General features: G+C 40.9%; 1 protein-coding gene across 2 annotated transcripts in view; it reads left to right on the forward strand.

Moving 5' to 3' along the window:
• Positions 1-12,653, forward strand: part of LOC306888562 (C-type mannose receptor 2-like) — a 36,039-nt gene extending 23,386 nt beyond the window's left edge. The window contains exons 1-5 of one of the 2 annotated variants that reach the window (XM_079446942.1): positions 7,686-7,727; positions 7,904-7,942; positions 8,035-8,388; positions 11,330-11,683; positions 11,848-12,653. In XM_079446942.1, coding sequence (XP_079303068.1) covers positions 7,906-7,942; positions 8,035-8,388; positions 11,330-11,683; positions 11,848-12,209 — 1,107 coding nt within the window. In that variant the 5' untranslated portion in view covers positions 7,686-7,727; positions 7,904-7,905 and the 3' untranslated portion in view covers positions 12,210-12,653. Of the gene's footprint in view, positions 1-588; positions 628-7,685; positions 7,728-7,903; positions 7,943-8,034; positions 8,389-11,329; positions 11,684-11,847 lie in introns of those variants that run through there. The other variant, XM_079446943.1, reaches the window with a different exon arrangement.
• The last annotated feature ends 14,305 nt before the right edge of the window (positions 12,654-26,958 follow it).

Here is a 26,958-nt window from a genome sequence, read left to right on the forward strand (position 1 = left end):
AAAATAATGAACTTTATCACAATATGCTAATTTTTTGAGAAGGACCTGTACATGTCAGACTGAACAGAGATGTAGCAGGAGTTACACAGCTCACAAATAACATTAAATCAGTTGTTTTACTTGTGAATGTCATTGTGTAAATTATGAATGTTCATATGTATATACATTTTTGATCATGGTCCATATTTATATTGACTTATACTGACACAGAAGCCAATATGCAAATAAAGGGAAAGAAGCTGACAAGTACACAAATGTAGAGGAAGTAAAACATAAAAAAGTTTATGTATTTATGGATTTAGAGTAATAAACAAATGATGTGACGCTGAATGACAGATAAGAGCCGGTATAATCATCACATATTTTAAAGCTACAGTCAGAAACGCTCAGGATAGAAACACACGACCTCTAAAGTAAGAACAACTTACATGTTCATTTTTTAAGTAGAAATGCACTTCAGAAATGTTAATATTGTCTCAATGATTGCTAAAACTGTTAAAATTTTCTTTATTATTATTATTGCCTAATGTTTTAATCCAAGATGAACATGAGAATATTTGATGTTTTTTTTATGTGTTTCTTTCTCAGAAATGGACCAAACTCTGTATTTCATTCTTCTTCTCGTTGGTGAGTGTGTTTGTGGTTTTATTGATGATTTATAGTTTCATTCGGTCTGATCCTGTTCTGAAAAGCATTAAATCTAACACTCTCTTTCACAGCTCTCTGCTCCGTATCTGAATGTGTTCAGCGTCAGTATCACTTTATAAATGAGAGGAAGACCTGGACTGAAGCTCAGAGATACTGCAGAGAGAATTACACAGATCTGGCCACCGTTGACAACATGAACGACACGAACGAGCTGAACAAGCTGAAGGAGAGTCTGAATGATAGAGGTGTTAGTTCTGTCTGGATTGGGCTGCAGAAGACGGGTCGTGATGAATGGCAGTCTTCAGGTGAACCTGCGCTCGATCTGAACTGGTTTACTGGACAACCAGAAGGGAGAGATGATTGTGGTATGATGCTGAATGGAAAATGGCATGATTTGGCATGTGACAGTAACCGACATTTCATCTGCAACACCTGTGAGTACAGCTATTTAAAATAAGTTACTTTATAGATTCATTATATACCAAATTTTAATGCAATACTAAACACTCTTACTTTTTAATCTGGTCATAAATATGAAAGAGATTGTGAATATTTGTGACACTTATAATGCTGAGTCAATTTCTGTATAAGACAATATTTTCTAGAAAGCATGGAATCATTCTTCTTTTGTTGTCACTTTTGTTTTTTGTTTTTTTACAGTGGGAACCTGCAATTAAAAAGCCATACTGTAGACAAAGAAAGAAAAGAGAGAGAAAATAATTTTAATATTCATAAAATAATACAGCATTAAATAGAGATGATAGAACTTTTTATTAACCGCTTTACCCTTCAGTATCTCAAAAGAAAACAAATTCACAACACTTCGTTCAAACAAAAATCTCAAAATGCACACATTTAAACCAAGTCTGTGTAGTACCCCATCCCATCAACCCCCTATCCACTCAATAAACAAACAAAACCACAGCAAGAAAATAGTGTGTGTGTGTATATATATATATATATATATATATACAACTTGTGCACACACACACAAAGTCACATGATGCACCGGTGCACTTGAAATCCGTAAATCTCTCTGTAGCACAGCACCAGGATACGCACTGACGAGTCGCCACACAGCAGCAAAACAACAGCGGAGAGATTTCTATAAAGTAATTACTCAGTTTATCACTTATCATATATATACACAAAATCTAAAACAACATTTTAAGATACACAACTTACAAAATAGCATAAAAAACCTACCTGGAGGACAATTGACTGGTAATAATGTTGAACGACCCACCAATACTGTCTGGATCACGCTACATAAACAAGCCCCATTAATAAACACCATTACTAACCAAACAATGCGTCAACCCAAATCAAAACCATAACCTACACAAGATGTGTTGATATGGTTGAAGACCCCCAGGCCCATGTCCCGAAATTAGTAAATTTCAGCCTTGTCCAGATGCACGACAATTAATACAAGCGTGATGCTTAATGCTTATATAAAAGAGGAGAGTAAACGAAAAAAAAAGAGCATGAGCTCAACTTCTGCCCAACTCCATCCACCCACAGCAAATGGACATCCCACCCAAAATGGGATCACCTCATTACATCCACTATATGTTACATATATTTTTCTTTTTTTAAATAATTCTGAGACTGTGAATATTGAATATTCCACCGCTGCTCCTGTTCACATTTAAACCATAAAGCGGAGTAAGAATAGTGAACAAACTGATTCATGAATCTTTTTCATTTGTTTTCCTAAAGTGAGCACAGGACTCGTCTTTGTCAATCAGCTGATGAATTGGAGAGACGCTCAGAGTTACTGCAGACAGAATCACATTGATCTGGTCAGTGTGAGAAACCAGAATGAGAATCAACAGGTTCAGCAGTTCATTAGTGACAATAACTCATCTGGATCATGGATCTGGATCGGTCTGTTCAGAGACTCATGGCAGTGGTCAGATCAGAGTGACTCCTAAAGTCGTGACGTATTGTCAGTAAGTAAAGTCGTCATTCATAAACCCCTCATTCAGATACTGGAAGTCTGGTCAACCTAATAATGATGGAGCTGGTGAAAACTGTACAGCTGTCAGGCCGACCGCTCAGGGACGATGGATTGATGTCTCTTGCACCAATCAATATCCTTTTGTGTGTCATGAAGGTGAGTAGATCCTCACAAAACAAACAATCCGATTTGCAGAACGAACACATAAGCACTGAAACAGTATACAGTGTTCTCATCAGTATTTACCCTTAACAACCAAATAACAATGTGAACTTGATGATACAACAATGCAGCTAGAATATGAACCTAAATACTGTTAAACCTAAATAAAATTTGAAGAAGAGCGATGCTGCGATGTCTTCCTTATAGGTAATATGGGTAATACACAGGGTAATAATTTTTAAGCTGTGTTGACAGCAGCATTGCTAAAAAAGTTGCCCCGTGCTTCATCACCTTAACAGTGTATTTACTGTGAATGAAGTGCATCCAGCACACCCCCTACTGAAGCACGTGATGACATCATCACGCAGGTACTGTATGACAAACACAAATAACTCATTTAATAAATGCACATAACACCTTTTTAACTCCACAAAGCAGCAACAATGAATCAAACAATATTTTGCACATACAGGAAAAATAATTTTGACAACTTATCTTATTGCAATGCATCACATTTATTCTCCTGTTTCACGTCGTCAGAGATGTAAATATAGTCCAGCCTGAAGGTGTAAATGTGGTGTGGACTCAAGCAAATGAATGAGGATATGTTTACATGCAAATGTGTTCATGTCTTCTGAACAAACAAAAACATACAGTTATCATCAGGAGTATGAAATTAAAAATAAGAATACTAAAAAGTAACAATGTTTTAATGTTTGCATTCCAGCCAATCACAATCAAGTATCTAGGCAGAAAAAAATAAAACATGACAGAAGACGATATTATTTCAGTTGGGATAATGAGTCCAACAATATTTACTGACATTATAAATGGACTACAGGTGAATAAATGTATATATGTGATGTGATATATCCACTTCAATGCAGGGTCTTCATCTGGGCTCTGCTGTGGCTCATCTCTTTTACTGGAGACTCAAATGGAGGGTTTTTAAAAGCTCTCGTGACCAGTATCATCTATCTTCACTAATTAACTCAACCTCGTAAGTCAGATCATTAGTGGGTTGATGGTTTCAGCACCAGATTAATAGTGGCCCAAAGCAGAGAAGCACAAACATAATGATCAGACTGAACAGAGATGTAGCAGGAGATCCTCAGCCCACCAATAACATTAATATATTAATATACTTATTACTTACTGACCAGTGGCGCAGGCTGGTCTTTCAAAGAGGGGAAGCTCATTTTCGGCCTACATCATAAAAATTGTCCATTTATTTATACGTAAATTCTGCCTTACATTCATTTTCATGAAAATGCTCTGTGACGCTGTCGTACCAACTAGGCGTCTTTTCCAGTGACTTGACCGCTTAAACGGTCTTGGCCCATTGTGTTACGGGTGTAGGACTTGAGCCGCTTTAAACAGGAGAAGCTCCTTTCTACAACTGCAGATGTAGCTCCAATTGTTACCACTAATTTCTAACTGGAAGACCTCAGTCAGTCCGTGTCGGCAACAACACCTCGAGCACTACAACACTGAGCACAGGTGCCCCACAAGGCTGTGTGCTCAGCCCGCTGCTCTTCACACTGCTGACCCACGACTGCACTGCCAAGTTCAGCTCCAACCACATCATCAAGTTTGCTGATGACACAACAGTGGTAGGTCTCATCAGCAACAACGATGAAACGCACTACAGAGAGGAAGTGGCACAGCTGGCTGAATGGTGTGGCACTAACAATCTGTCCCTCAATGTGGAGAAGACAAAGGAGGTTGTGATGGACTTCAGGAGAAACTCCGTTGATCACCCCCCACTGACCATCGACAGCTCGACTGTGGAGAGAGTCAGCAGCACTAAATTCCTGGGGGTGCACATCACAGAGGATCTCACCTGGACCACCAACACCATGTCACTCTCCAAAAAGGCACAACAGCGCCTACACTTTCTCCGCTGGCTGAAAAGAGCAAGTCTCCCTCCACCCATCCTCACCACATTCTACAGAGGCACCATTGAGAGTGTGCTGACCAGCTGCATCACTGTCTGGTACGGGAACTGCAGTGCTGCTGACCGCAGGACCCTCCAGAGGACAGTGAACACAGCTGCAAAGATCATCGGTGCCCCTCTCCCCTCCATCCTGGACATCTTCCTTACACGATGCTCCAGCAAAACCAACAGCATCGTGAAGGACTCCACCCATCCCTCCCACAGTCTCTTCCAGCTCCTACCATCAGGAAGACGGTACCGGAGCATCAGAGCCCGCTCCGCCAGACTGCTCAACAGCTTTTTCCCCCAGGCTGTGAGAGCCCTGAACTCAAACCACCCCGCCCCCCTCTGAAACCCCATGCAAACCCCTACCTCCTGAACATGGACCACCCCCCACCCCAAACCTTACCACACCAAATAAAATCTGTATGGAACTTTAATTATTATTTTTTTTTATTTTATTCTTATTTTTCTTTACACTATGGACACTCTCCTCTATGTGCACTATGGACACTTTACACTATGGACACTTACACTTTACACTATGTGCACTATGGACACTCTCCTCTATGTGCACTATGGACACTTTACACTATGGACACTTACACTCTCCTCTATGTGCACTATGGACACTCTCCTCTATGTGCACTATGGACACTTTAGACTATGGACACTTACACTTTGTGCACTATGGACACTTTACACTATGGACACTTACACTTTATACTATGTGCACTATGGACACTTACACACACTGCTGCGTGTGCACAATCTCACAAAAGACTCAGCAATATATGTATGTTTACATGCTCATGCACTACAAATCATCCTGCACTGTTCCCCAACCAGCTGCTGACTCAAATGTCTCTCTTTGCACATGTACAGTATTTGTTAAGCATTCGTATAGTTTGTATTTTTTATCTTCTATTTTTTAGTTTGTATAGGGTGATATTTATGTGAAGCATTCGTATAGTTTGTATTTTTTATCTTCTATTTTTTAGTTTGTATAGGGTAATATTTATGTGAAGCATTCGTATAGTTGTATTTTTTATCCTTTTATTCTTTGTTTGTATAGGGTAAATACTTATATATAGTATACTTATAGTTAAATCTGTTAGTAGTTTATATTTTTATAGTGTTTTTTAATCATTGTTGTATGTCTGTATTTATGTAGCACCGTGGTCCTGCAAGACACGACATTTCGTTCCACTGTATGTCCCCACATGTAGCGGAATGACAATAAAGCTCAACTTGAACTTGAACTTGAACTAATGACAACAGTTTGTAAAGAACACTGTCCAGCTCCATGTCTTTAACCCCCTGGGGTCTGAGGGTGTTTTGGGGGCCTGGAGATTTTTTGACATGCCCTGACATTTGTGCTTTTTTTCAGTTGCTTATAAATATATAAATGGCTAAAGTCTAATAACACTGTAAACAGCACAAACTGGGCTACAATAATATGTTAGCAGCATTTATGTACTTGATTTTGCTTTCGAGAAAGCAACGTTTATGTGTTGTTAGTGAAAAACTAAATTGTTGAAGTCACTAAAATAAGGCCATAAAACACATACAGAACATTTGTTCACAAGACTTTTGAGAACTGGATCTTGTAGCCTAGCATTTTTGCTTCAAAATAACCTGAAAATCATCTTGTTTATTTGCTCACAGAAAACAATATATTGATTTAAATTTCCTAAGACACTTTTTGAGTAAAAAGGGTCTATGCGAGAAGGCGTCAACCTTCACATTCACACCTGAGAAGACAGGCCTGCCCAATGAGCTTCATAATGAGCTTCATAATGAGCCATTTAGTCAAGTATGTGACTGAGAGGAAGAGTTACAAGAATATGAGGACAAAATAATATATATATATTTTTTTGTAGTTTATTAAGAATATATTTAGCTATCACACAAAATAACTTGAGATTCACTTGTGAGTGCAGTTAAACATTTTATTAGGATCAATCAAAACGGACTTTTTAGCATCATTACTCCAGTCACATGTTGCTTCAGAAATCATTCTATTCTGATTTGCTGCTAAAAAAAATATTATTATTCTTATTATTATTGTTGTTGAAAAGAGCTCAGAAGATTTTTTTTTTAATGAATAGAAAGTCCAGAAGAACAGCATCAAAACTTCTGGAGTATTTTAGTTAGTTTCGCGTCAAAGAAAAAACGACACAGTCCGCACCGGTGGGTTAAGGAACACCAAGTAATCACACAGCTTTCTCCTGTTATGATGAAAACTGGCAATTTCGCCAAGCAAATACCAAGAAATAGGTTGCAGCAGTATGTCTTTCGACTACACTTGCAAAAATCTGCTATGGGACTGAGCTCGAATAGCTTCAGCATCAGCGACTTCTTATAGGACACAATCGCTGTCAATCAAAAGGAGATGCAGTCTTTCGACAAACCCTCCAATCATCACGCAGAAGCCCGGAGTCCAGCCCCGCCCACTCCTCCATTCACCCCCAGAGACGCTGAGCGTCCGGGGGCGGGACATAATCGCAGCAGTTATCCAATGAGCATCTAGTTTCGAAGCACTGAAAAAAACTGTTCAAAGCAGCCCCATAGAAGTCAATGGATACTAGGCTTCAACAGGGAAATACACTGATGCTACTGGAATATATGAGAAGGAAATCGAGTCAGCTGCTATATGTAGCTGATTCTGAACGAACTCGTCTTCGAGATGAATGTGTTCTAACGCATTTTTAATCAATAAAATGTTAACACAATAGTACATGTTTGACCATGAATTTTTTGACATTATAGGGGAAGCCGAGCTTCCCTTGCAGTCTTAAAGAAATCCCCACTGTTACTGACACAGACGTCAATATACAAATAAGGGGAAAGAAGCGGACAAATACACAAACATAGAGGAAGTGAATGTGAAAGGGGTTTTAGAGTAATAAACAAATGATGTGACGCTGAATGATGAAAGAGAGCAGATATAATCATCACACAGTCTGAAGCTGCAGACAGAAACATCAGAATCAGGACAGAAACACAACCTCTGAAGTACGAATGATTTACTGGTTCATTTTTTTTAAGTAGAAATGGACTTCAGAAATATTAATATTGTCTCTATGATTGCTAAAACTGTTAACATATTCTTTATTATTATTAATGCATAATCATGTATTAATCCAAGATGAACATGAGAATATTTGAGTTTTTCTATGTTTCTTTCTCAGAAATGGACCAAACTTTATATTTCATTCTTCTTCTCGTTGGTGAGTGTGTTTGTGGTTTTATTGATGATTTATAGTTTCATTATGTTATATCTTGTTCTGAAAAGCATTAAAGCAAATCCTCTCTTTCACAGCTCTCTGCTCCGTATCTGAATGTGTTCAGCGTCAGTATCACTTTATAAATGAGGAGAAGACCTGGACTGAAGCTCAGAGATACTGCAGAGAGAAATACACAGATCTGGCCACCGTTGACAACATGAACGACATGAACGAGCTGAAGAAGAGTCTGAATGATGGAGTTGTTAGTTCTGTCTGGATTGGGCTGCAGAAGACGGGTCGTGATGAATGGCAGTCTTCAGGTGAACCTGCTCTCTATCTGAACTGGGCTACTGGACAACCAGAAGGCAGAGATGAATGTGCTATGATGCTGAATGGACAATTGCATGATTTTCCATGTAACTCTGCCAAATATTTCATTTGCAACAACAGTGAGTACAAACACCTAATGTAATAAACATTAATTTAACCTTTTTATATATATATATTAAACATTTAAACATGACAAATGCTATAAATTAGTATAAATTAAGATAATAATAATAACAATTATTATTATTGTAACAGGGTGCAGGAGACATTTTCAAAGTGTTTGAATTTTTTTTTTTTAGTGGAGAATTTATTTTAGCACTCTAAAAAAAAGTTGTTATATAGCACTAAAAGTGGTTCTTGGCTCATAATCATAGGGGAACCACTTTTGGTGCTATATAGTACCATACCTATAAAGGTGATATACAGCATGTTTCCTAAATGGTGCTATGTAGAACCAAGAGGTGCCATATTGCACTGTATTTCTTCAACAAAAATGGTGCTAAACAGCACCAACAGTGGTTCTTTGGCTCGTAAAGAACCTTTAAAGGGGTTTAACAGGTTCTTTGTACGGCAGTGGTGCTAAATAGCAGCTTAATCAGCCCAAAGAACCACTGAAGAACCATCCAGGAGCTTAACAGGTTCTGTATATGGTAGCGGTGCTATATAGCCCCTCACTCATGCCAAAGAACCGCTGAAGTACCCAGATTTGGTGCTATATAGCACCAAAAGTGGTTCCCCTATGATTACGAGCAAAACCCCAGGTAGAAATATATATCGGACCAACACTTCAGGCTCACGATTGGACCACCATCATATATTATTCTGTTCTCAAACGTTTTATACCAAGTACCACCTCAGAAAATATTTGACTCTCCAAGTACCACCACAATGACCGATATTAAAATACAGTAGTGCAGTAGGCCTAACTATTAACATACAGCTCTGCACAGGTCAAAAACAAAGCAGTTTTATTACTAATACGAATATTAATTGTTACCAGCCACTTTAATATTGTAAATATAGTTTGAATATTAACGCTGCACTGTGCTTTCATACATGTTAATAATAATAAATAATAAAAAATAACTTAACTAAATTAAAATGTGTCTAAAACACACTATGAAAACTGCTCAATCACTAAACAGGACAGTTTTTAATTAACTTTTATGTACAGTAAAAACTGTCCTGTTTAGTGATTCCTCTGTGTAGCACTAGAAGGAGCGCGAGTACTACTGAGAACCACTGACTTAATTCTCTTTGATTAAACCATTAAGACTGTAAGGCCATCACAAACATGTCTAAATAGCATTTCATACAGGCTGGGCATGTATAATTCATGTCAATTTACCGTATTTGCCTTTGGAAACAAAACGAGGCAGTACTTTTCTGTTTGGCTGGCTTCATCTTTCTAGTAAATCTTTTTAATGTTGTGGCAGATATATCTGACAAACCTATACTTAACTAAAAAATAAACAGAAAGACGAGGAAATTAAATTGTAATCTACCAGCTCTACATGTGAGATCTGATAAAATTCATAACTGTACAGCGGCACAAATAAATAATAAACACTAGCTGGGTGAGGATGTAACTTCTGAGACACATAATCATACTTGATTTCTTGAATTTCATTTGAAATCCCCTGAAAACATTTCTTACAAGTTTTGATGATACTTTATATACAAATTATTTATTTTCTAATTACCTCTTTTTATTTTACTCACACACTTTTTGTCTTCTGTCTCTCCAGCTGTCTCATATTAATACGTAACATTTACAGCACAAAACATACATTTTTGTACCTTTTTATTGATGCCAAAAAGTACAATTTAGACGTGTTTCAACATTTATAACTTACAAATCGATATGTATTTTTAGCTAAAAAACGTTAACATATTTACGCATCTTTTATATCATCAAGATATTCGTATCAATTTTTATCATTTTATCAATAAGCGATTTAGATTTTAGACCCCTTAAACTACCCCCAAACCTAAATTTACCCATTTTATAGTAAATATAAAATGATATAAAACGCAATCGACCGAAATATACAGGGAAATAATTTTATTAACAATATAGTATTAGAAATGTTTTTTATATTCGCTAATCCCACTCCTACATCTAAACCTAAACATAGCTATATATGTACAGTATAAGAAAAACATGACAGACAGAAAAATTCAATTACAATCATGTATTAATTGCAAAAATGTCAAAAGCACTACCAAAAGTACTCCAAATGACCATGCGTTGCAACCACAGTCTTCTCTGGCAGAATACAGCAGGTTTGTGTGAGGTGCAGAGCAGAATTGATGTTGTTAATCCCTGAAAATATTACCCAGATTATTTTCTGATCCTCTGCTGGCTCTCTCTCAATGAATGAACTGGTGAAGTGAAGGCGCGCGCGTGCTCGCATCATTCAAACACACCTCACCAGAAACACGGCATGTGGCAATCTGTGACGAATGCAGGCGAGAGCCAATGAGCGTTCGATTATCCTGCAGTAAAACCTGTCGTTTGAAACATTTGAATTCGAGCGTGTCAGTTAGCGCGGGCTTTTCTGTTTCCGGTCGCTGACTCCTGCTCGGGATGAGATGAATAAAGGCTTGGATTTGGGTCTGTTCCTCACAGTCGAATAGATTCTGAAGATCTGCATCACAGCGCAGAATAAAATTGTTTCATTTCGTAATTATGTTGCGGTTTTGGTGTTTTTTATAGTTCTGTTGTCAGTCGCAGCTTGTAGGAGAAAACACTTTTTTTTTTAAATCTTATAAAACCACGTTTTACCTAAAATACATACGAATAATCATGAGATCAAGTTGCTTCTTTGAAGACTCATGCTTTGCATATATATTTAGATTTATACACATGCACATCAGAACCCAAACTTGACACTTTTATCTGCTTTTATTCAGCATATGTCCATATTAAATACTGTAATGGTACAAATTACTCACAATTAAAGCTATTCAATTATAATCTCTACTATGTGCTCATGACATTGCCAAAGGATTAAGCGTTTGAGAGATACTTAAGCATAGCTTTTGTTTTTCCTAAAGAGAGCACAGGACTCGTCTTTGTCAATCAGCTGATGAAATGGAGAGACGCTCAGAGTTACTGCAGACAGAATCACACTGATCTGGTCAGTGTGAGAAACCAGAATGAGAATCAACAGGTTCAGCAGTTCATTAGTGATAATAACTCATCTGGATCACATATCTGGATCGGTCTGTTCAGAGTCAGAGACTCATGGCAGTGGTCAGATCAGAGTGACTCCTCATTCAGATACTGGAGCACTGGTCAACCTGATAAATATGGACTTGGTGAAGATTGTACATCTGTCAATCAGACCACTCAGGGACGATGGAATGACAGCTCTTGCACTAATCTATATCCTTTTGTGTGTCATGAAGGTGAGCAGATCCTCACAAAACACACACAATCCATCATCAGCTCCAGATCTCTTAAAGGAGACGCTACATGTCTGCCATGACAAATTCATCCACAGAGTTTGTTCTGCATGTTGTTTTTGATCAGTCTCTCTCTAGTTTCTGCTTGTGCTTGGTTTGGTTTCCAGATAAACTGATTGTGATCAGAGAGAATCTGACGTGGTCTGGAGCTCTGAGATACTGCAGACAGAATCATGTGGATCTGGTCTCGGTTCATTCAGAAGAGATGCAGCATGAGGTGAGGAACGTGGTTAAACGGGCGTCTACTGCGGCGGTGTGGTTGGGTTTGCACAACTACTGCGTCATGAACATGTGGCTCTGGTTGAGTGGAGAGATCGTGTGCTATCAGAACTGGGCTCCAGGGAACGGAACGACTCCAGAAAACTGCAAACTCGAGAAGAGAAAAGGAGCAGTTCAGTCTGGAGGAGATCAGCGCTGGGTCAGCCTTCCTGAATCTCACCAACTCAACTTCATCTGCAGCAGATATTAAGAGTGAAGAATATTCTCTTTCTCTTTGATTTTCTTTTATGTTTGCTCAGAATAAATTTGATTATTGTGCTTTAAATGTGGCCAGAACTCTGTTTTTAATTTCTGTATTTTAATTTTCGTGGGATAATGTGCTTTTAACAGCAATGTTTAATATTCTTTAGATGTCTAAAATACTAACATGTCTGTCTTTTAAGAGTCTCTCTGTATATCTGGTGTGGTTACGTCTCTTTTATTGTTTTGAACTAATCATATATTAGAAATGACTGGTTGCATGTGATTCTGTGAGCAGCAGCTCTTGAGAAATATTTCCTTTGTTTGTCAGCAGAATGAAATCTGGTTATTCATAGAAAAGGGATATAAAATATCTTGTGTTTGATCCAAACAGGAAAGATGAAAACCATGAGATAAACACAGAACATCAGCTCAAATAAACTCATCTGCAGCCAATATTTTTGTCTCCCGACTCTTTCCTGATTTTCTTCTGATGTCACAGTCAAATTATAAATTACGCTACCAGTCAAAAGTTTATGAACAGTAAGATTTTTTTTTTTTTTTTTATGTTTTAAAGCACCACATGGTGCAATTACCATGGTGCCACACAGGACAGTGTTTACGTTTGATCTTATAGTGTGCTGTGTGTGTGTGTGTGTGTGTGTGTGTGTGTGTGTGTGTGTGTGTGTGAGAGAGAGAGAGAGAGAGAGAGAGAGAGAGAGAGAGAGAGAGAGAGAGAGAGAGAGAGAGAGAGAGAGAGAGAGAGAGAGAGAGAGAGAGAGAGAGAGAGAGAGAGAGAGAGAGAGAGAGAGAGAGAGAGAGAGAGAGAGAGACTTTTTTTTTACTTTTAAAATAATTTATTTTACATTACAAACATTTTCAAAAACTAATTCTATAGGTCACTACCAATTAAAAAAGAGGTCTTCATCCTCCACAAAAACCAAGCCCTTATTTAAACACCACTTATTCTCAAACATCAATTCATCACTATTTGCTCGATAATATTCATATTCCAGTCGAATCCTAGATTCAACTAATGCTTTAAACAAATTGACCATATTAACTTCCTGACCTTCTATTTCAATTCTATAAGCCTTCCAGATAGCTAGCTTTGCTTGTCCAAGCAAAAAATTTGAAAAAGTACAAATCTCTTTCTTATTACGAGAGTATTCATACCCATATATAAACATTATTTTTGAAAAATGTAAACCTAACTTGCTAAAAATTCCATCCAAAATATTAAAAAGAGGGAATAATTTACAACATTCACAAAAAATATGAAAAACAGTGTCAGGTTCTTTACACGCAGTACACAGTGAAGAAACTGAAAATTTACATTTAAACAAAAAAACTTTTGTTGCCAACGAACAATGCAAAATCCGCCACTGCAAGTCACCAGACCTTTTTGGAAGAGGATTTTTATACAAAGAATGCCAAGAAGGTGATCTATTTTCAGATGTAGAAAAAAAAGCTCTCCATTTTGTATCTCTCCTTTCTCTTAACTGTCCAACAAACAATGACTTTACACAAACATTATATACATTTTCTTTGCATGCTATAGAAAAAGGAAAACTTTGTAACCCTTTAAAAGACAGCAACATATTATCATTATTACTATTGTCATTTTCAAATGGATCTATCTTTGGAGTTACATACACTTCTGGAAAAAAAAACCTTTGTTAAATTACCAGACATGGAATTTGTTATAAATTCTTGTAACGGTTTAGGAAAAGATGTTTTCAGATTCTTTAAAATATTTCCTACTATTCTCTCTGATCTACCTCCAATCTTCTTAGTAAGCGCCTGTACTGAGACCCATTCTCTCTTTGACAGATCCAACAAATTTCCAATTTTAGTTACTCCTGCTGAAACAAAATTTAAAATATCTGTATCAGACATAATACAATTTTGACAAAACCAAGGATTACAAAAAAGTGGTTCCTCAAAGCCAAAATGTTCTCTCCGTTCCAACTTAAAGAACCTCCAAGCTTCGAAAACAGATCCATAAAATTGTAAAGTTTTTTCTTCTTTTGTATCATTTTCTGAAATTAAAAACATTTGCTTATCAAGTCCCATCTTGCTCTTTCTTTGTAAAATTGCAAGACCAAAACTGATCCATGGTGCAGAGTCTGAAAAATAAAGCAACTTTTGGGCAGTTTGTAACCTCATGGCCTTCACCTTAGAGGTCAGATGGATTAACCCTTCACCACCCTCATTGACCGGAAGACAAAGTACTCCAGGGGGGAGCCAATAATGGCCACCCCAGAAGAAGTCTACAAAAGCTTTCTGAAGTTTTATCAATAGGTCTTTTGGAGGATCTAATACTGTCAGACGATGCCACAGCATTGAGGCAGCAAGATTGTTCACTATTAATACTCTGCCTCTGTAAGAGAGCCGGGCTTGAATCCATTTCCATCTCTGCAGCTTTCCAGTCACTTTCTCTACAAGTCCTTCCCAATTCTTTTTCATATATTGTTCAGTTCCAAAAAACAAACCAAGTATCTTAACACCTTCTTTATTCCAAAGGCGCTGATATGGAAGTTGAGGCGGGCTCTGATCTGACCAATGGCCCAATAACAGGGTGTCAGTTTTTTCCCAATTAACCCGTGCAGAAGATGCGCTCTGAAAGATATTGAGGCATGAAAACAAAACTTTGACATCACCTTCAGATCTTATAAAAACTGTGATATCATCAGCATAAGCTGTTAGTTTCACCGTTGGTATATTCAAAAGGCAAGATGATGGAAAAGTCACTCCTTGCAATTTCTCTCTCAACATCCTCAACAATGGTTCAATTGAAATGGTGTACAAAAGGCCAGACAAGCTACAGCCTTGTCTTATTCCTCTGTGCACTGAAAAAGGTCTTGTCAAAGTTCCATTAACCTTCAGCATACTGTACACGTCTTCATACAAAAGCTTTATCCATGAAGTAAACTGTTTTCCAAAGCCAAAGCTTTCAAGAGTTTTGAACAAATACTCATGGTCGACTTTGTCAAAGGCCTTTTCTTGATCCAAACATACAAGACCAAGATCTAATTTGTGCAATTCAGTTAAATACAACATATCTCGCACAAGAAAAAGATTGTCAAAAATGGATCGTTTTGGGATGCAATAAGATTGGTCTCCATGAATAATTGATGCTAAAAAAAATTTCAAGCGGTTTGTCAAAGTTTTAGATAAAATTTTGTAATCCGTTCCTAGAAGAGAGACTGGTCGCCAGTTCTTTAGTAAGCCAAGGTCTCCTTTCTTAGGTAAGAGTGTTACCACTGCTCTTCTACAACTAAGGGGTAAAATTCCAGACTCAAGGCTTTCAAGAAACACAGTGTGTAAGTCTTGTCCTATGATGGACCAAAAAACTTTAAAAAATTCAGAAGTCAGGCCATCCAGCCCTGGTGTTTTTCCTGAAGATTGCTGCTGTACAGCTTTGCTTAATTCTTGAAAAGACAAAGGTTCTTCTAGTTCAGCTTTATCTTCTTTTCCAAGCTGTGGAAGTCCATCTACACAGCAAAATCACCAGAGTTAAATCAACTCTGCTCAGAGTACATATTGTCCCAATCTACAGAGTGTTAAAGTAACACTGAAGCAGAGTTAAAGTTAATGGGATAATTAAGCGATTCATTAAGTGATGAGTGAGCATTAGAAAAGAAAACCCGTTGTTAACGGTTGAAGATGAACAACTACTGCTCTGGCTTTTAGACATGAAAATTTATCTCATAATCTTCAACAGTGGTAACTCTACTTCAGTGTTACTTTAACACTCTGTAGATTGGGACAATATGTACTCTGAGCAGAGTTGATTTAACTCTGGGGATTTTGCTGTGTAGAAGTTTGTCAGTTGCTTCAATATTACAAGGTTGTGCACTATATAAATCTTCGTAAAAACATAAAACTTGTGAAATAATTTCCTTCTTTCCTGTTATTCTTTTTCCATTTGACAGTTTAAGATAATTTATGCTCTTCTTTTCTCTAATCTTCTTGTCCAATGAAAAGAAAAAAGTCGTTGAAGAATCCATACTGTTTAACTGAAGAAATTTCCCACGAATTGATGTACTATGACTCCTTTCTTCATACAAGTTCTTTAGGAGCAGGTTATACTTTTCAAGCATCTTTGCAGTCTCTGTATCTTCACCCACGCCGATGGAACTACTTAACTTAAGGATTTGCTGTTCCAAAAAAATAGTTTTTTCTCTCATTTCAGCCGTACGATTCCTTGTATATTGTTGGCAAAAAATTTGGATCTGTATTTTTCCAATGTCCCACCACTGACTTAAAGTTTTATACTGTGTTTTTCTCTCTCTCCACTCTCCCCAAAACTGAATAAAAAATTCAACAAAGGATTTATCTTGCAACAATCTATTATTAAACCGCCAATAATTATGATAAGAAATGTTCTTTGCTATAGACATAGTTACAGCAATATAATGATGATCAGAAAGTGATGTTGGCGAAATATAACTATTAAAAAATCTTCCTCTATTACTCATCTGAACATAAATCCTATCGAGTCGTGTACCAGAAACTGTGTTAGCATTAATTTTTAACCACGTGTATTGCCTATCACTAGGAAAAGCTTCTCTCCATATATCAACAAAATTATGATACTGGACTACGGTTTTGAGAGTTTCAGCCGAATTTAAGTGAGGCTCAACATGATTCCTATCCATAGTGTAATCAAGAGTACAATTAAAATCACCAGCTAAAAATATTATTCTATCATTTGGAATTTCTGAAATAACATCTTTTAATTTTTTAAAAAATGATATTCTTTCCACACCACCATTTGGAGCATAAACATTAATAAAAGAAAAGCATAATTCATATAACTTAATATCCAATATTTGCATTCTACCAGGTATAATTTCTGTGGCCTTATTATCTTGGATTTGTAAATCTGAAGAGATAAGAACTGCCACTCCGGCACTAACATTTGATCCATGGCTAAAGAAGGCTTGGCCTTTCCATTCATTCAGCCATTCAGCCTGATTATCCATATCTGTATGTGTTTCTTGCAGGAAAACAACACTTGCCTTTTTCAACCCCACAAAATCAAACAAAGCAGTCATTTTCCCAGCACTACGACATCCATTAACATTTAGAGATCCAAAATTCAAGGCTGTCATAGTGCTCACTACAGATAAAAATAATACCAATATCAAAGCACAAACTATGTTTTCTTTCTTTCTCATTCTGTAATATTCCGACTTTTTTTCCATCACGATTAGTCATGCTTTTCACCTTTGTTATTACTTTTTTGAGACGGTACCTCTTCTGTCTACTAAGTTCATCAAAGGTAGCTTTTCTCATAGCAATTTTACAAGACACCAAAAACCGCTTCAAATCTGGAAAGTAAACTTCAATTTGTGGTTTGCGAACTCCTTTAGTTTCATCGAGAAAATCACTTATTTGCTTCACCGTATACAACTTGGGGATTAATAATTCCATTCTTTCAGTATCCTCTCCATCCGACAGACTTCCTAAACTCTCTAGATCATTGTCTGAATCATTTTCAGAATGAGCATATTCTGAACTCATAGTGGACATCTGAGTATAACCTTCTACAGCTGCCTCAGTTTCCCCGTCTGCTTCAGTATCCTCCATTCCCATTTGTTCTTTTTCTGATCGTTTATCATCTGTATTTACCATTGGTGTGGATTCTTCCCCAACACCAGCTTGATTTTTGACCACTTCAACACTATGGCCATTTTCTGCATCTTTATTGAGCGTTACATCAGCTGGTTTTGTAGGCGCTACTTCAACAGTGACATGTTCATTTTTTTGGCGAGTATCTTGTTCAGTTGTTCTTGAATGAGACGGCCTGTCCGTTTGTTTATTTGGACATGTTTGTCTTACGTGTCCTTGTTCTCCGCACGAAAAGCACTTCATTTGATCTGAACTAATAAAGATAGTATAATCTTTGCCTTCATCTTTAAGTTTCACGGCCAAACTAAGCGGATCTTGCTGCTCATTTAATATCATATACGTATATCGCCGAAAAGACATGACGTGCTTGATATCAGGATTTTTCAACCCTAACGGGATCATCTTAATAGGAGCGGTTAATTTACCATATCTTCCAAGCACTCCCTGAATAACCTCGTTCTTAATGAATGGAGGAACATTTGATAGTACTATCTTCTTTGATGGAGTTGATAACGGTAATACTGGTAAAAACGTGTCATTAATTACAATTCCACGTTCAATCAGACTATCAACCAACTGAACATCGGCAAGAAAAATAACAACAGCTTTGTTCATTCTGGAAGCCGACTTAATATTTTGCCCACCAACCTGTTCACTAACTGCAACCAACACATCTTCCACAGATATGGAGTCATCTGGCATGCACTTCAATCCATGTTTGAGAGTCAAGCGCGAGAAATCTCCGCTTGACCCCATCTGTTCAAATTTGCTGACCTCAGTCAGCGCATAAACTAAAACTCTTAACAAAAGTAAATAAAGTATAATAAAGAGAAACAAACTCTCAAAAGCGTGCTCCACAACTCTACAGCTCCAAACTCCTCCCACTACCCACAATCCACAGAGAGAGAGAGAGAGAGAGAGAGAGAGAGAGGTGTAGTGAGACCTGTGCTCCTGGTGGTAGATCTTTGTGATATAACAGCCTTGTGTTCATTAAACTGCCCTACCTGCCATCGGTAAGCCTCGGTTTTCTTTCTTTTGTTTTTTTGTCTCCCATGTTTGTATACAATAAAATATTTGTATACAAAAATACAATAAAACACACCAAAAACAATTTTAAATTATACATGTCCAAAAAATATTGCAATTCTATAAAGAATAGCTCTGTTACACTAAAGCTGTAAAGCTGCTTTGAGAAGTCAATGTACTCTAAATAAGGGCATAAAGTGCAAACACAGCAGCAGTTCACCGACACTAGACTTGATTGACATCATCTCTTCATCTTCAGAGACGATCAAAACATCCGGTGGGTTCCTCGTGACATTTCCTCTTCCTCCTCAACAGCAGTGATGGGGACTGCTGTCTTCTGCACCTGGTCAGGCTCCTTTTTATAAATGCATCAAAAAAAGTGTTAGTATGTGTCACAAATCATACAATTATTTAATTAAATTAAAAATAAAGGTGTGAAGGATCAGAGCAGTGTTTATTCAGTAGGGCCTGTGCCCATTTAAAACCCTGTAGTAGCCTACTTTTCAAAAACATTTTCACAACATGTCTTCCTATGGAAGCCCATTTCCGCCACGTAAGAAAAAAATTAATGCCTCCAAAAGTCGAAATTATGACATACTTAAGTCATAATTACGAGATAAAAAGTCGAAATTATGACTTACTAAATCGAAATTACGAGATAAAAAGTCGAAATTATGACTTAGTTAAGTCATAATTACGAGATAAAAAGTCGAAATTATGATTTACTAAATCGAAATTATGACTTGCTGACGGCTCATGATCTAATACGATACAACCCAGGTGGTCCGATGAATTGTGAACATATTAAGGAGTATTTTAAACGTGGTTTTACTAACGATGAAATTCTTGCTTTATTAGCGTAACGGCACGGAATAGCTCTGAGCAAGCGCACTCTTGAAAGGATTTTAAGCAAGAACCAGCTTTGGCGCAGAAAGAACAAAACGGATGTGGCTGACGTGGCAGCTTTCATTGAACAGCAACTTCAAACCTCTGGCCAGTCCCATGGTTATAGATGGATGCACCAAAAATGTTGGTTGAATGGTATTGTAACTGATAGGGAAACGGTGCGAGTTCTGCTCCGGCTTTTAGATAGTGAAGGGGTTAACTTGAGGTCAAGAAATCGACTGAGGCGGCGTGTGTATCATAGCCTGGTCCGAACTTTGTGTGGCACGTAGATGGCTATGACAAGCTGAAGCCATTCGGAATCGGAATAAGTGGATGTATAGATGGATTTTCCAGGGGTATGATATGGCTTGAGGCATACAAGACCAACAATGATCCAAGACTTATTGCTGGATACTTCATGGATGCAGTAATTAAAGCTGGGGGGTGCCCTGCTAGAGTAAGGCTAGATTTAGGAACAGAAAATGTTCATTTGGCTGAGATGCTAAATTTTTTGACTTTTTCTGAGGATCGACCAGAAACAGACCGTGTTACTGTTGGCCCAAGCTCTGGAAACCAGCGCATCGAAAGATGGTGGCTCACTCTGCGAAGTGAATGTGTCCAATTTTGGATAGACCTCTTTGACAAACTGAGAGAGGATGGACACTTCGCAGACACTCCTTTGGACAAATCCTTGGTCCAGTTCTGTTTCCGTAACAAAGTCCAGGTTAGATCTCATTTATCGTAACTGCTTTGATTGCATTAACGTCTTTTAGAGGACTTTGTAGTCACCGATTTTATGTGGAGTTCAGTAGGCTTAATAATGTCTAAATTTATGTCGGGATACTGTATTCAAAATTATTTGGCTAGGCATTAAAAGTTACAAAAGTATTCTTAATATGTTAAAGTGCCCCTATTATGGATTTTTGAAAATGAGCTTTCATGCAGTATGTAACACAGCTCTAAGTGAATGAAAACATCCTAAATATGAAAGTGCACAGTGTATAAAGTTATTGTCTCTCAAAAGAAGGAGTCGACTCTGAATCATTGAAACGAGTTGTTTTTAGAACGAGTCCCAAGCCGTTTCATATTGACGTCAAAATGAAATATTAGCATATTGCCCGCCCACTTGTTGGTCTTTTTTTGAATTTGCGTGCATGTCAACCTGTTGTCTGGGACTCCCAAAACCAAAATATGAACCTTTCATAACCCATAATAGGGGCACTTTAACTGAAAAAGGAATACTGTGTAGGTGGTTTAAACCAACAATAACTTCCAACTTCCAAATTTTGTTCCATCAATTACGAGAACTGAAAATATATAGCTGATTAATACGATAAAAGCTAGTAAGAGTTTATCTAAAAATAGTATTTAATTTAATCTGAATGGAGTAAAGCTCTTAAGATTTTGTCCACACAGGGCTTCACAACACACGCACACACACACACACACACACACAAACCTGATAATTTTCAATACACTTTTTTAGATTTAACTGTAGCATAGACCTTGTGTTTAAGGGCAAAATTAACTATAGTTATTATAAACTGAAATAGGTCAGATCAAAAGTAAAATAACATTCTGCAAATGTCACTCAGTTTTGTCTGTCACTTCCCCCAGATGTCACCTATAGTCTAACATGGAATTGTAACTTGGCTCACATCTTTGATTGACGTCCTCGCTCAATGCATTTTTAATGTTATAAATCATTTTTATTATGCATACCAAAAATGTAAAATATCTTAAAATTCTATTCATTGCACATTTTCTGTTATTTGATTACCTGGTTCTATGATTCATGCTCTGTGTGATTCTCCTAGATTGCCAGACATCTAACTCTGTTTCAATATGTTTCCTTACAGGAAGAGCTTGATGAGATTGTCTTAGCTTGGAACAATCACAGAATACGGCCCGTCCACAACTCACGGTCACCACATGGCCGACCATCCATCATGTATGCAGTATCTCATTTCTATGGAGCCACAGACCACCTGCATCCAGTACATCTGGAGAAGGTTCAAGTCTGTTTGGAAGAGTGTATTTTCAAGGACTTTCCATGTGATGAAGACATTTTTAACACATGTGTTGATCTTGTCAGAGCATGATTTGAACCTTACAAATGATGTGTTTGCAGCAGTGGACTTGTACATAACACTTAGGGAGCTAATTAACAATGAGTTGGAGCCTCATAACTAAAAAATGTGTTGCGGAAGACTTAACATTTGAGATTTGTATTCTACTGGTCAGTAGTGAAGACAGAGAAGTTCCCTTCCAGGAACGTCGAGCTGCGTCGGAAGACGCTAGGGGAACGCCATCAGCGTAACCGACGCTCTGAATATCGTCTACACCTAGTCCGATAGAAGGGCGAGGCGTCACGGGCGGAGTGACGTCACGACCAGGAAGTATATAAGCAAGTGAGGCAGAGCCCGCGTCAGCTTTTTGTCATTCAGCAAGCGCTCTGTGTGTTGTCAGTCCATATCTGTTTTGTGAGTCTTATTTAGTGTTGTATGTCCTGAAAAGAAATTAGACATCCCTAAAGCCAAGACCAAAACAGGGGGCGATCCTAGATCGCGTTTCAGATTGTGTGCTAGTCCACTGCCTGCGTTATGAAAAAAAAAAAAGCATTATGAGCGGGGACACACATGATCTGTGCGTGGTCTACCTGAGTGCGGAGCGCGAGGCAGCGGCTCTCGAGGGAGCTGACTGCCCGCATTGTGAGCGGCTCTCGCTGCGCACACTCCGCACTCGGAGGGCTCTCTTCGAGAGAGTCTTTGTGAGCTCCCCGCGTGGTGCTGGCCCCGCTTTTGCCTAGGCAGAGCGGCTGCTGCGCTCGTGGGACTCACAGGCTGATTTGGCGAACGAGAGTGAGACGGGAATGTCCCTATCTCCTCCCGTATCCGTCAGATCTGGCGCCTCGTCTCGTGGTTCGGAAGCGGTCTCTTCCCCCCGAGACGAGGGCTCAACGCTTCGTCTGTCTTCCTCCGAGGAGGTTGACGTGACGAGCGTTGATGAGGTTTCGCCGCCTCTGTCGCCCCAATTTATATAGAAGGAAAGCGAGCTTCTTTTTGTGCAAAAGAAAGATAGAGTGGTGGCTGCGCTCGCACGGCTCGCAAATGGATCAAAACAAATCCAGCGCCCGCTCTCTGTGCTCGGAAGCGGTTCTCTTCCCCAGAGAGAGGGCTCGACGCCCCGCTTGTCTTCCTACCGAGGAGGTGGATGAGAAATGATGAGCGTTGTAAACTCTAGTGTTGCACAAGCACAAATAAAGCCAGCCCCACTCTGCCGAGGCAGAGCGGCGGCTGCGCTCGTTGCGCTCGTAGAGAAAAAAGGCTGATCTGGCTGGCGGGCATATAGAAGAGAAGAGAAAAGAAACTATCTTCTCCCGTATCCACCAGATCTGGCGCCCCGTCTCGCGGTCCGGAAGCGGTACTCTTCCCCCCGAGACGAGGGCTTGACGCTGCGTCCTCCGAGGAAAAGGGATGTGACGAGCGTTGACGAGGTTTCGCCGCCTCTCTCGCCCCAGTGTGAGGAGCCACAAGAGCCTTCAGTTTCCCCCGATCTCCACCGAGGTGTTGAGATCGCGGGTGGAATCTTTGAGGGCAGATGGTATGCGCGCTCTCGAAATTCAGGCGGCTGCTGGGCGGGCGCAGCCTCCTCCGCATACCAGCTCCTCGCGCAGCAGGTCCTGACGGGCGAGCCCCAGGACCGCGGAGAGCGACCCCTACTGGGGTGGAGCGGCTTGCACCGCGGTACACGGTGACCGTCTCCCCTCGGTGCTCTCCGGGGATTTGTCTGTCAACCCTGCAGTTCCAGGGCACGGCAGGTCCCAGCGAGTGTTTTTCTCAGAATTCCCCGCCGGTAGTGACTGCGGGCCTGAGAACCTCGCCTCAAGCGCCAGAGACCGCGTCTTCCTCCGGACTTCCGCAGCAAGACAGTGGTCTGGCCATATCTCTAACACCAGAGGTCAGTCTCGAGAGACTGATTCCCTTAGTAGATCATCTAGCGGCCAGGCAGCGGCTACCAGATGTGTCTCTTTAGGTCCTGCAGACGGTAGAGCATGGTTATTCCATCCAGTTCGATGGGCCACCTCCGCCGTTCAACGGGGTTTGCGTGACTACGGTCCGCCCCGAGCAGGCGCTGGTTCTGGGACAAGAAGTCGAGAATTTAGTAAGGAAGGAAGCCATCGAGTGGTTCCTCCTCACGGAGTTCACGCCGGCGGCTCAGCCGGCACTTCATTGTTCCAGAGAAGGATGAGGGGCTGAGGCCCATACTGGATTTGGGGTTCTGAACCACTCAGCCAGAAAGCTGAAGTTCAAGATACTCACTGGCAGGCAGATCGTGTCTCAAATCAGGTCCGAGGACTGATTTGTCACGACAGACCTCTCCAGTTACCCATCCTTCCCTTTCACAGGGAGTTCCTGAGGTTCGCTTTTGGGGGCAAAGCGTATCAGTATCGGGTTCCTCCTCTCGGCCTTACACTCTCACCCCGCACTTTCACTAAGTGTGTGGATGCGGCACTGGTCCCGTTGCGACTGCAGAGCATCTGCATACTCAATTGCATCGACGATTGGTCGATCCTCGCTCAATCAGAGCGGGTGGCGATTCGGCATCGAGGTGTCGTTTTCGCCCACGTGAAAGATTTGGGGGTTAAGACTAAACGCAGAGGAAAGTGTGCTTTCTCCAGCAAGAGAACCACTTACCCAGGCGTAGTGAGGGATTCGACCACGATGCAGGCTCGTTTGACCCCTGCTCGGATCGAGTCGATCCTCACGGCAGTCAAGAGAGTGCGAGAAGGCCAGCCATTCACTGTCAAGCAGTTTCAGAGACTGCTTGGGCTCATGGCAGCTGCGTCCAGCGTGATTACTTCTGGCCTGCTGTACATGACGCCCCTACAGTGGTGGCTCAAGACCAAGGGGTCTCCCCGAGGGGAGACTTGCTCCGCGCTGTCTAAGTGTCACGCCGCTGTCCGTGCCTTAGACATGTGGAGGAATCCTTGAGTCTAGGTGCGGTCATGAGTGGCCACCCTGCCCGCGGTCTGTGGAGTGGTCGCCACCTACGTGGCATATCAACCAGCTAGAGATCCTAGCCGTGTTCCGTGTGCTCAGGCACTTCCTCCCAGACCCAAGAGATCACCACGTGCTGGTGCGAATATGGGAGCAGACGTCCTGTCGAGACAGGGGCTGAGGCCCGGGGAATGGATGCTTCACCCCGAGGGGTGAAGCAGATTTGGAAGGCTGTGGCCAGGCACAGGTGGACCTCTTCGCCGCTTGAGAGTTAGCGCAATGTCCCCTCTGGTTCTCCCTAGCCCCTCCAGCTCCTCCGGGACTGGACGCTATGGTACAGACGTGGAGACCGAGGCTCCGTCCGTACGCCTTCCCCCCCCCCGATCGCTCTGCTCCCGGGAGTTCTGGAGAGAGTGCGCCGGGACGAGGTCAGTCTACTGCTGGTAGCACCGTTCTGGCCGGGCCGAGTATGGTTCTCGGACCTGATTTCTCTTCTCGACGGCACCCCGTGGCAGGTGCCGATCAGGAGAGATCTCCTCTCACAGGCCGGGGGCACCATTGTGCACCCCCGCCTGGAGCTATGGAAGCTGTGGGTATGGCCTCTGAGGGGGCACAACTCATAGTTTCCGGTCTGTCAACCGAGGTTGTCGAGACCCTCCTCCAATCCAGAGCTCCCTCCACGAGGAAACTGTACGCCTGGAAGTGGAAGCTTTCACTTCTTGGTGCGGAGACCGCCAGCTCGACCCAGTCAACTGCCCGATTCGCGCAGTTCCGGAGTTCCTGCAGGCCCGCTTCTCCGCAGGGTTAACCCACTCCACTGTTAAGGTCTACGTGGCAGTTATCTCTTTGTACCATGCCCTTAGCGGTGGCCAGTCAGTGGGCAGACACCCCCTAGTTACACGTTTCCTCCGGTGCGCTGAGGCTGAGGCCTCCGGTACGATCATGCGTCCCGACTCGGGAAATGGCTGTGGTTCTGAGGTTCGGTGCGAGCACCTTGAGCCTATCGAGGAGATAACAGATGGACTCCTCACCATCAAGATCGTCTTCTTGCTGGCCATCACTTCTCTGAGGAGGGTGTGTGGCCTTCAGGCCCTGTCTGCGGCCCCTTCGATGTTGACTGTGCGCCCGGTTTGGCAAAAGTCTTTCTCTACCCCTGTGCGGGGTACGTTCCGAAGGTTCCAACGGTCATACCACAGCCGGTCGTACTCCAGGTCTCTGTCCTCCTCCCTTCGGGGAGCCCGGCCAGGAGAGGCACAAATGTATGTGTCCAGTGTGAGCACTGGGCACGTACATCCACAGAGCTGCCCTGTGGTAGGTGGATGATGGATGCTGTCAATCTTGCTTACGAGGCCTCTGGGCTTGCCCATCCGTTGGGAGTCAGAGAGCACTCAACCAGAGGTATGGCGGCCTTCAAGGTCTTTTTGGACAGATGTACCGATCAGGGCATCTGCGACGCTGCTGGGTAGTCCACGCCCCTGACTTCGCCAGGTTACGACCTCGACATCCGAGCCACTATAGGCTCTTCTGTCCTCTTGGCCTGACATCAGGCAGGGACTTGTCAGTCTGGCGGCGTTGGTATAGCGTTCCCCTAGCGTCTTCCGACGCAGCTCGACGTTCCTGGAAGGGAACGAACCAGGTTACGTATGTAACCCAGGTTCCCTGAAGGGAACGAGAGCTGCGTCTCGCAGCCATACTTCCGGCATCCCTGCCAGCGCTTGCTTCATGACATGAAGCTGACGCGGGCTCTGCCTCACGTGCTTATATACTTCCTGGTCGTGACGTCACTCCGCCCGTGACGCCTCGCCCTTCTATCGGACTAGGTGTAGACGATATTCAGAGCGTCGGTTACGCTGATGGCGTTCCCCTAGCGTCTTCCGACGCAGCTCTCGTTCCCTTCAGGGAACCTGGGTTACATACGTAACCTGGTTCGTTATGTTTTAACAAGGAAATCATTTAATTGTCCCAAAACAACACATTCCAAAATTGCAATTGCAGAAAAAAATACATTTAAATAAACTGTAACATAGGCTACTTGTGTTATAGTAATGAAAGAACAGTGATGATGAGAATAAAAACAAAAGGCTTTGTATAATATGTGTAGAAAAACTTCTTTTTATCAAAATACATGACAAATTGTTGTAGAATCTTTGTTACTGGAATAACAAAAAAGGCCTTTTCAAACTTTGTGCCTCAGAGAGAATATTAACA

Source organism: Barbus barbus, assembly GCF_936440315.1.
Source record: "Barbus barbus genome assembly, chromosome: 2".
Taxonomy (NCBI): Eukaryota; Metazoa; Chordata; class Actinopteri; order Cypriniformes; family Cyprinidae; genus Barbus; species Barbus barbus.